Source organism: Tetrao urogallus (genome assembly GCF_951394365.1).
Source record: "Tetrao urogallus genome assembly, chromosome: 6".
NCBI classification, from domain to species: domain Eukaryota; kingdom Metazoa; phylum Chordata; class Aves; order Galliformes; family Phasianidae; genus Tetrao; species Tetrao urogallus.
In genome coordinates this window covers 26765354-26777337 of record NC_136819.1, presented here as the reverse complement: position 1 = coordinate 26777337, position 11984 = coordinate 26765354, and the positions used below count along the sequence as shown (strand labels likewise).

General features: G+C 37.5%; 1 protein-coding gene across 3 annotated transcripts in view; it reads right to left on the bottom strand.

Annotated features, from left to right (window-relative positions):
• Nucleotides 1-11984, bottom strand: part of DPF3 (double PHD fingers 3) — a gene marked incomplete at both ends in the record, with an annotated part of 154866 nt that overhangs the window by 39659 nt on the left and 103223 nt on the right. For all 3 annotated transcript variants that reach the window (XM_079536904.1, XM_079536905.1, XM_079536906.1), the window contains one exon: nt 10423-10501. In XM_079536904.1, the coding sequence (XP_079393030.1) occupies nt 10423-10501 (79 nt within the window). The remainder of the gene's footprint in view (nt 1-10422; nt 10502-11984) is intronic.

Below are 11984 nucleotides of genomic sequence, written 5' to 3'. Positions count from 1 at the left end.
ATTGCCACTTCAGAAGACTAGTAAACAAATGCAGAAGCTTAGTGGCCTTCCTGCAGATTTTTCCTGCTAGTTACGTATTCAGTCACTGTACAGCTTCAGCAGTCTGAAGGATTTCACTCAGGAATAAGTGTTGTGTCCAGTACTCTGCCCACGTAGCATGCTAGGAAGGTGTGCCAGAAGATAAAACAGAACTCAACCTCTAATTCTCTGTCTTTATGTTACGCCTCTTCAAAAGATCTCCAAGGGAAGTCACCATCCAGTCCTAAAATTGTCACTCAACTTGATACCTGAAATGAATCCTGCAATGCATACAGGTACTTCCCATTCCATAGACAACTGAGTAATTACATCAATGTCATTAAACTCTAAAAAGAAGCAAACAAACAAGAAAAAAAATCATAAAAAAAACTCACTGCAATAATTTACACCTAAGTAAAACCTCCATTATTTTACTTTTCTGCTGCTGCTCACAAAAAGCCAGCTGATGTTCCACAGTGTAGAACAAAGGATAGAAATTTGTAAATCAAAGCCTACCATAACAGATTTAATTCTCTGTCTTTTCTAACTTATTGTTATTATTGTTTCCTTAGGGAAAATACTTTGCTTTATTATAAACATGTGATACAACCCCATGATATGAATAAAATGACTGAACTGAAAGATTAGATACTTTTATTCCAGTTTTCTCCATTCTGCAAGATGGTGATCATGTAGTTATTCCAACAGAAAGAGGTTTTTTTTCCAAATGCAATGCATCCTGAGCAGAGGGGTTTTAAGTCTTTGAATTCCCTTGATTTAGAAATGAAAATTCCTGCAGAAGAGAAACTGGCATTAAAATGCCCAGATGCATATGTTCATACATTCTTTCAAGCATCTACCCTCATCTGTGCTGTAAACCTAACTGTTTTTTGAACAATTTTTTGAACAATTGATTTTTTGAACAACTAGATTGGTATTCAGTGCATGCTGTCGTCAAAACACAAGTTTGGTCTCCCTTCTTCTAGTAGCAGTCACAGAATCATAGAATCACCAAAGTTGGAAAAGACCTCTAACAACATCCAAGTCCAACCATCTACCTAGCACTAAAATTTCCCACTAAACCATGTCCCTCAGTATTTTTCTACTCCATTCTGGAGAGCAGAATTACCTACTGCTCATCCGAAGGCTTACAGAATAAAGGACAAGCAGGGAAACAGCTACTGACAAAAAGTAAAACAACCAGAAGCCCACAGTTCTGTGTAACTTAGCCTCCACTTTTCGAATATTTGGAAAAGTATAACTCAGAAGTCACCATCAAACCAAAAATTCTCAAAATTCTCACTGTTTAAATTATTACAGAAGGATAACTGTCTAATTAAGCAACTGTAATAGCATTTATTAGAATGGAGAGAGATTAACATTCCTAGCAGATTATTGAAGCATTTCACTAAGTATCCTGCTCTAACCACCTTATTTGTGTGTTTGAAGACAGAAGTTAAAAATCATGTTTTTGCTATGAATTACTAGTACTGCTCAAAACCTTCCCTGTTCAACTTCTACTCAGAGCACAGACAGATGATCAGTACTGTACTAACAAAGGAGAGGCACCTGGAATCAATAGCTATGTGATATAAACGATCCAGTTATACCTTGTTCTTACTCTGCTTGATCCCGCATTACTACTAATCTAGCTGTAAAAACAGATATCTAAAACCCACTCCAGTATCCCATTTTCAATGTTGGCTTTTTTTTTTTTTTTTTTTAATTTTGAATAAAAAATATTTAAATATTTCTAAAAATTCTACCAAGCTTCATTCCATTTAGGCCTACATGAAAACATAGCTATGATTCTAACCCCAATGATTCTAGCAAGATAAGGTGTTATCTTGCAAAAGCAAAGCATCCTTTAATAAAGGTCTCATACAGCTTTCTCCCTCAACGCACAGAAGGAAACCTGCATTCCCTGAAGAAACTCCCAAGGCTGTGGCCTTATCTCCATTCCCAACATGATCCTATAGGGATTTCAGTCAAGAGCTTAAGATGGTATAGGATAGTATAGGAAATCAGATGGGTTTTCAGATTTTCCCTTCTCAAGCAAAAAAAATAATAATAATAAAATAAAACATATATATATATATATAAACCCAACAGCAAAAATCAGCAAGCATCAATATAAGGTTGTAATAATAGGCTGTAGTAATTCTGCAGCTGGGCCTTTCTCACTGGCAATATTCTTTGAGATAACTTTCAAGCGTAGCAGAAAGCTGAGACGTTCCTAGCTAAAAAGGAATTTGGAGGAATTTATAACCAACGCTGAGGTAAAGGAGTTCTGTTTACACAGTTTCAGAAGATCCTTTGTAGGACCAAAGATTTGCAGCTTCCAGCAGCCTTTTTTTCTGGATGTCTAGACTTTTTCTCCTTTCAAATTCATGTTCTGTCATGGAAAGATTCTAAAACATGAGTCAAAACTACAGGGATTTCCTATTCCCCAGACAGATTAGACTTCTGTAGGGGAAAAAGGTTATCATGATACTAGTCAGGTAAAGGAATCATTGGCTTCGGTGATAGTTTGAAACCTAAAATAAAAGCTAAGTCTGAGCCTCATGGTTTCTCCAACAGATTGGAATCTTTGCAAATTCTTTACCTCTTATTTTTCAGATAGAGCACATTTTATTAACCTACCATATCACCACTCTAAGAAGCGGTTTCTATAAAAGGGTGATCATTAATGAACACTTAGCTCTTAAATAACTCTTCCCACTACAAAACTGGCTTTTCAAACATTAATTAATCTTTTTCCACATTCCTGAGTGGGAAACACTCATTTCACTTTTAAAACAAGAGGACCAAAGGGGGGTTAAGTGGCTTGCCCACACAGTGATCTTTCGTCATTACCAGGATTAGAATTCATGAGTTCCACCACCCAGACCAATGCTCACATCACATCTTTCTCATTCTCTGAGCTGACAAAAGCATAATGGGAACTGGTTCCCCCAGTCAGAAATGTATGCTAGTGATTATGTTCTAACACTACGCAGCTCATACATAGTAACTGAGAGTGTGCCTTTCATAAGCATTGCTGGGTGGCCTTGCCTTTCTTTCAGTGGCTTTGACTGTTTTGTCTTTAATTTTCCATGCTGCGTAGGCTCATCATCCTTGCATGTGGCGGATTTCATCCTGAATCTCAACACGGGGAAGTTGACTTCAGCTTTAATTAGGTAGCCGAGCCCAATGAAAACAGCAGGAGTTTGTAGAACATAACCCACTCCAGTTCCTCCTGCATTCAGAGGATGTATTTTCTACAACCTGATGTGAATGCCATCTTAGAAACAAGCTGAGTAAGTAAGCAGTAACATGGCAGTGCAGATCAAACAGCACTGATGAGGAAGATTTTATTAGGTTACCAAACACTCTCCTATGAAGGACTTTACGTTCCTTCCAAGACTGAAATGAAGAAATTACACAACTGTGTTACAAGGAAAAAAACCATAATTTGCAGACAATTTAATCACAAGCATTGAATACTTCATAAAAGAGAGTTCTGTTCTAAGTTCTGGCCTGTAACAACCTGTAACTCCTTGGATAAACAAATTTTTTTATCTGTTCATGCTTCTCTATGAGTAAAATTAATCTAAAATAATTCCCCTGCTTTAAAAGAAGGTTTAAAATCTATGACTTAAAAGATTTCCTAATCAAATATTTAATAGCTGTGTTGCTGTCATTTTGAAATTGTTACACATTTGGTCCTTGGCAGGCTGTGAGCTATGTTCCAGCCAGCTCTCCACATACATTTTGCACAATCTGTCACCAGTATGACACAGAAGGAAACAATCCATGTTTTTAGTGAAAACAGGAAATTGAGGGAGTATGAGCGGGTTTTTTTCGTTTTTCTTTCTCTTTCTTTTTTTTTTTACTGAATCTAGCTCCTTCATTGTCTTTGCTTTTCTCCTTTGCCTTCTGTTCTTTATTCTCAACTGAGTTGTGTCAAATACTAAACTTAAGGCAATTGCTAGCAGATAGCCATTCCTCAAAACCAGCTTCCTGTCCCACCATTCTCTCCACTCCAAACAAAACCCATTCCCTGTTTTGCACTGGTTTGGTGATATAATTTTCACTGTAACAGCTATGTCCGCTCTCTGCATATCTAGAGATCTCCAATGTTAACACAATGTATTTTGATCTCCACCAACAGAAAGGCATTATGTTTGTACCTCTTTGATCAGCACTGTCGTGCTACACACCTCTTCTACCAGTTATTTAGGGGATTTTCTGAGGGTAGTAAATAATCTTTGTTTCTGTGTCCCCACAGGGACGAGTCCCAGAAACTATCTTCCATATTAAGATCACAGATATGCTGAGCTCCAAAGCAATAAACATGCAGGTCAACAATGCCTGTATCGAGCATTATATACTTCCACATTTCATAAATAAATTGCTAGCAGAAACAAAGCAAAAAGCAGATACACTGTAGGAGCAGAATCAATTGTTACAGTCAATTCTATTCCCCTCTTCCCATGTGTCCCACTCAAGACTTCTTTCCTGTCTGATGTTGGATTTTTTAGTGTTAATTTTGTCAATGAATGCAAAGTACAGCAGCTATGTTGGGAGAGTTGCTTGTTGGGTTCATCTGAATAGCCATCTTATTCTAGATCTTACTGCTTATTAACTACTTAGAGATTCACTAGAAAGGATAATACCAAGAGATGATTTAGGGCTTACACTGCTAAAGTTTAAAAGGGAGCTGAAGTCATGATGGAGATTTATAAGAAGCATGTAAAAGCATAATGCTAAAATCAAAGCATTTTCAAATAAGCTTGTCATCGTGGTATTTAACTGAAGGTCTGTTCTAAGAACCAGCAGTAGCTGTGCTTGACTCATTCATAGTATCAGTGAGAATTCAGACAACAGGTTAAGTCTCAGAAAACATAAAATCAGCCTACATCATGATTTATCTTGCAAGTCTTTGGTATTCCAGAGAATCAATGAGTTAACTTTAAAAAGAGTACAGTAGAATCAAGTCCACTTCAAGGAAAGAAGAAAGAAGGAGAGTGAAGTCATTAAAGTAATTACTAGAGGAGTCACTTTGTGATCATATACACAAAAATAGTTCCTAAAGAATAGGCCTCAAAGAATTACATTTGGCAAGTAATGCTAGAACAACATAACAATTAACTTTTTAAAAGAACCTTAAAGAGAGAGATCCTTAATTCCCATTGAAACTCAGCAGAATTCCAGCATTTGTTGGCAGAACCTGTGATACATTTAATAGAGAAAGGATATGGAGAAGAAAAAAATAACCTTAAAGCTTGGAATTTCAATATCTTGCCAGCTGATGAACTTACAAAAAAAATAATGGGACTGTTTCAAATTCTAATGATTTGAATGTACAGTCAAACATTTTCATAAACAAAACCATGTTCTAATTATTATTAGCTCATCATCAAGTTCAAAGTGTTCACCAAGAGACCAAGCTTTATATGATCTACAGGCACAATACAAGCAGATAGGCACTTAGTGGTATATTTACAGAAAACATTTTAAGAGCCTACCTCCGGTGGAAATCAGCGAGAACTAGGAGCCTAATCTTTTGAAAACTTCACAAGGCACTTTTCTGCATCTTCAAGTACCTGAAAGAGTCCATTTGGGGCCCAATGCTTGCCTCTATTTTTACAATTAATTTGGAGGGTGGAATAGAGAGTGAAAGAATCAAACATGCAGAGAACTGATTCTTGGAGAAAATCTTGGAATAGTAATTAAAAATATATCACGCAAGCTTTATCAATCAAAAACTATTTCAAACAGTAAAATAATTAGTAAATATTAATATGACATCTAGTAAAACATCAGTAAAACATGGTATAAACAGGAGAGGGCAGTATAATGAGGAAACTAAAGATGACAGATATTCAGACTCAGTAGGAGTAGGTGGATCAGCAAAGGAACAAGAAGTTATAGCAACGGGCCTATTAAATATGAGCTCATACAGTGGACATAGGTGAAAACTCTGCCACTGAAACATGAAAGCATAGCACTGGAGATGAGTGTCCTGCACTGCAAATGGGTTTACTAAATAAGCTAAAAGACCAGCCATCTCTGTATCTCTCTTAGATATCTAACAGAGCAACTGGCACAAATCCAAGTTCTATAGGTAAATATAAGTGACATGTAATGCATCAGTCATTTATCTTTCTTCTGAGCTGCTTCATACTCAGAACCACACCTTCTACTTAGTTTTGGCCACTGCTATTTAAATAAGATCCTTTGAAGATCTTTCAGAGAAAAGAAACAAGCTTATTAAAAGATCTGAAGAAAAAATGGCTGAAAGAAGCCACACTAACTGTTTTCAGACATAGAAAGAAGATAGCAGAGAAAACTCACTTTAAGTATCTAGAGAAACCTGAAACTAAAATGTTTTTGACAAAAGAACCAGCTTCGACAAAAGATTGTAGGGATCTGTGTCTCTAGATATATGTAAGGTTGCATTAGTCACTGATCCAGCAGAGATCATAAGAAGGTTTCAGTCAATTCTCATTTTTGGACAAGGGATGGATGTGAATGCATATCGCAGCCTCAGAGGAACTATAAATAAAGATTATCATACAAACATAAGTTGTTACTCTACAATTATAGTATGTACAGAAATAAAACTAAAAGGAGACAAGGATATAAAGGTAAAAGGAACAAAAGAGAAAGAAGCAACATCTTTTAGAGACGGGTAGGGAAATTTTCCACAGATAGAGTGAGAGAAAACAAAGGTGGAAGTAATTATGTGTGTCCGTAAGTCACAGTAGGGAAATGAAATGAAAGCAGGCAAGGGAGAAAATGAGAAGAATGAAAGCAGGCAAATGAGGATGGCAGCAGGAAAGTTGGTAACTTCTGGAGATTCAGCACAAACTAAGTAGCATAGCTGAAGGAAGTAGACATCCAGAGTCATGAAGATTAGTGCTACAACTGACTGCAACTTTTAAACCAGAAAACAAATTTCCAGGTAGAACTTCAGATATACTCCCCATCCCCCCCCCCCCCCAAAAGAAAACACATAACACTCAATATGAAAATAGTAAAATGATTTTCTAAGACTAAAAGACTTGGCGGAATGATGGTTCCCCAGTATATCATTTGGCAACCACACAAAATCAATTCTTGTTGCATATGTAGGTATGTAACATTCATTCATGCTCTTCCTCCTTTAAAATCCTGTGCCCAGTTTATCTCGAACAGCTGTGGCAGAGTATCTTCAACATCTCTGGACTGACACTACAGATCTTGCTTTGTTCCTCAAGCCTGCTTTTCACTGTCCATTCAAGCATCTGCTCTGTCTTTTACCCAAGTATTCAGGCTACATTTGGGTCTGCTATGATACAACAACTGATCATTCTGCTGTGGTACCATTTCCTGCCTATACCCATCTCACACCAGGTTTTCCTGCCACTTCTATTATCCAAGCTTTTTTTCTTAAGACTGGTCAAGGCACAACACTGTCCAGTGCAGCTGGTGAAAATCTGGCCAACTAGTTTACCACTTGCCATTTTAATAAAATAAAGAATGTCATGATTATGTTAGCAGCTTTGAATGACCAGATATTTCATTCTGAACTTCTGATACAGTAAATATTCAGTAAAATTAACTGAAGTTTAATTCCACAAAGCAAGCAAACAACTAAACAGAGGTTCCATCTTTTCTTAAGAACATCAGATGACACAAAAAAAAAATTTGAGAGCTTTGAAAAGATCCCTCAGTACAGAGGTTCCAAATTTCCAGTCAGCTTTAATACTGAGATATGTGTTCATTTTTGTGTCTAGCTGAATGCTTCTTCCAACAACAGTAGGCCATTTCAGAAGTAACACTGCAGTCTTACATACAAAGGGCTATGTTAGCTGGATGCAGTTCTTGCATCATTTTACTGATACAGACTAGGTGTTCCACAAAATCTTTCCATTCCTGGAGAAACATAGTGATATACACTTACTTCCTACAAATACAAACACACAAGTATGCAAAAATGTGCATTTTTGTGGTCATACACTGAAATACCAAAAATAATTTGATTTAGCTTGTACCTTCTTCTTGGTGAGCACATTCCAAATTCAAATATCAGAACACAGACAGAAAAAAGCAACCTGGAGGAAAGTTAAAGAATACAGAGAAAAAGGAATGACCGCCCATTATGGTAATTACTCATATCAATAATGTGACTGAAGGAATAATGTTCTCCTGAACAGGAAACAAATTAATTATTTATTGCCGGTATATTTCCACATAAAACTAACATATCTATCCAAAACATCTCTCCATGGAGAACTGCAAACTGAATCTAAACTATCACGATCACACAGAGATTTATCTATAAACATATTTAGCAGATTATTTCAAAGAAAAAAAATTGATTAAGGAAATCATTTATTGGTGCAGTGATCACCCAAGCAGGAAAGAAGTTTCAAATTGACAAGCCAATTACTCACATTGAATTATATGTAATAGTTCTACAGAAAGTAAGCAAACAAAGTATTCCATTTCAGGATGATGGCACTGCAATTACAACAGTTCTTCTGCTGGACAATCAGGTAAGGGTTCTGCTAACACATAACCCTATTCTCAGCTATCTACAGTGGAAAATGAAGTAGCTACTGTATAAAAATCTGGATTCTAGAATTCCTTATGACTCACCCTCTGACTACACGTTTCTTAAAAATGAAAAGCATCAGCCAAACGAAATAGGAAAGTTTAAACTTCCAAAACCAAGCAAATTTATGCTTCAAAACGCAAGCCAAGGCAAAATTCCGTCAGTACAATGATGTACCAAAACAGAGACTTCAGCTCAGATTTCTGCCGCCTGCTTTGGAATCTTAGATTTTTATCTACTCAGTGCAAATCACTACTGCGCATGTTGTGAGTTCTCTCCAAAAGCAGAACAAGATCAGACAGTAAAGAGACATTATGCTTGGAATAACTGCACTACTGACAAGTGTCCTTGGATTTAGAGGGATTTTCCAGAAAAGTGGTGAAGATAGTTCTGTGTACACCAGCAGAAGAAAGCTGTGGAAATCAACAAGATACAGAGTGGCCTCCTAGATAATCCTTTGGAGACAGAGTGTAGTTCTTCCAACAAGCAAGAGCAGCTATTTAACTACAGTAGAAATCTCTCAGCCCTTCAAACTGTAAAGAGCTCTTCGTCTTCAGTTCAGACACTTCCATTTATGTGAAAGTCTCTCCCCTTCTACTCATTCCCAGTAGCTCTAAGAATATTCACCTTGCTGAAGCAATATACCCAACATGTTCATCACTGTACTATGCAGTCACTTGGTCTCACTATGAAAGATTATTTGACTGCATGGAATATAGTTTTCATTTTCAATGCATGCCCATGTTTCTTCATGTTTTTAAAATAAGCAGAAAACATTCAGAGATGGACATAGTAATGGTTAGTCTTTTAAGGTCAGTATCACTGCAAGGTAGTTAAACTGCGGAGATAGGGGCGTTCTAATTTTCCTCAAAACCATCAATCACTTTTAGGTCAAAAAAGTTAAGACTTCCTGTTATTCTCCTACTTCCATTAATTTTTGTTATGCTGCCGTTGCCTTGTATGATAGAAGGCACTCTAGTACAAATTTTTACTGCACATACGCTCTTATCAAGCCTTAAGATGAGAAATCTTGAAAGCACATGGGTAAGGCAAGTGCCCCTCGCACAAATTACATAGTGAAACAAAAAAGAACGTAACAAGAAGAAAGGCACCAAGGCCCAGATAATTAAAAAATATATATTGTGTACCAAATATTGGGCTCCTTCTTCATATATAGGACTCTATTATCTTTTTAAGTTTGGGCAATGCCTTAATTCACCTGCAGTCCCATTGAAAGACATCAAACAGCATGGTTATATTGAAAGGGAATATGTATCAAAACAGAGCATTCTAATTCTGTTTCTTTCTTAGGAGGGCTCAACTCCTGATGATGCCACTGGAGTCTTTTCTAAATAAGGGATGCAAATAAGACCTTCAAAATTTAGCCCAATGAGATTTCCAAAGGAATGAAGGGAATCACCAAGTATGTAAAGTGATACAGGGGTGAAATACCTTTGTCAGAGATTTTTGGGTTATGCTTTTGTTTGTAACTATCTGGAACAGAGAAAGAAATAGACGGTGAATCTTACACAGGGGGAAGGAAAAAAGCCTAGAAGTCAGAAAAAGAGAAGGAGAAAGAGAAAGAAAATAGAAGAGATGATTTATTATAGCACAAAGGGAAGTGGATTCTTGCTGAGGACTTTATTTTATTTCCTTCGTGCAAAAAAAAACCACACTAAAAGCAGCAGCAGTAGCTGGTGGCAAACATGCAAGTCAGAGAGCAGCAGAATACTTTGCTGGAAAAGAAAAGTTGAACCCAGAGTGCACCGAGCTGGCAGGACCAGGCTGGAAGCGGAGTCAGCTGTCTAGGTGCTACTTACTGTCACAAACATAGGGTTTGTCATGATCATCCTGGGAGGCAGCATCATTTCGTCTCCTGCCACCTCCAGATCCCCGAGCCTGCAAGAACAAGAGGAATGTTAACATTATTCTCCTGCCCCTCAATTCTCCTGGTGCCCCTCACCCTCCTATAAAAAATGTGCAGCATAAACTAAACAAACCCTCAGCTTCCATAAAGGTTTATCAAGGGTGGGTTTGACCCTTCCACTCCTAAGATATGCACTATGTTAATAGACCTTGTAATGCAGCAGAGATCCTCTCCACAGATAACCCAAACTGTTCATCCTTAGCAGTAGGTCACTGTCGGAACGTATTCAGATAAGTATCGTTACGCTTCCATTTTTTAAAAAGTTCAAATACTTTTCTTACTGAATATGAATTTATGAATAGATGAACTGGTGGTAAAGGATAAACATAACTTTCAAACTAACCAGAAAACAGGCCTCAAATAAAGCAGAGGTAAAATTACCTCCTTATAATATTTTCAGAGGTGGTGAGGAGTTGCTTTGTTTGGTTTCCTAGCTGTAAAACACTGTTTCGAAAGGGCCTTCTAACTGGCACAAAGATACTGTCGCTAACTATAACATTGAGTCAGCTAGTGGAAAAGATTAGGTAAATGGCTACCTGCAAGAGCAAAGAATTGGAATTACCCAGAAAGGTCTCTCTGCAGTGTTCCTAAAACATAGCCAGTTGACAGCCCTGGAAACTGAAAACCTCGGTTTCTCCACAGCACACACTGCTCTGTCCTGAGCTCTAGGGTTAAGAATGAAATCCAGCACCAAAGCTACTTCTTCCTAACCCTTCTCAGCTGAGATGCCAACAAGGGGACAGTTCATATCTGGTCAAGGGGAATAGTTTTGATGTGCAACTGGAAACTGAGACAAGGCCTTAAATTGTTTAACGTTAATGTCCTGTCTGCAGATAACAATAATTTAAGACTTGATCTCTGTGTGAAGAAGTGATCTGCAGGTGGATGGCTAGGTTGTAAACTATGAAATACTGTCAGCCAATCTGTTCCTGGTTAAAAACAACAAAATAGTTTTTCCTGCTCCTCTTACTAAATTGTTGATGTCTCTCATCCTAGACAAGGCCAGCTGACTCAAATCCTTCAAGCTTTTGCATGTGAAAACAAGAAAGCTTCATCAAGTAAAGCCAGAGAAGACGTAGAAATCCTGAGAATATTTGTTCCCTAGATCCTAAGCAGTCATGTAATCACTGTCCTTCTTGTATGGATTTGAGACTGAACTTGCACTGTTTGAGAAGCACAAAGGAAGTTTTACAGTAGCCTTACCACAGTCTATCGAAACAGGGATTTAGAAAAACGTCACATATTATTTCCTTGGGATTTCTCAGGTCTCTTTACACAGTCCTGAAGGAAAGACGTGGATTCGCAGGTCTCTGGATGGGGTATGTACTATTAGGTATGACAAGTATAGCTCTACCTTCTGCAAGAAACTGTGCAGATCAACACACGTGCAAAGTGAGATTTGTAAGGGTGAACTGAAAAGCAGTTTTGCCCTGGAAAAGGACTCAAACAACATTG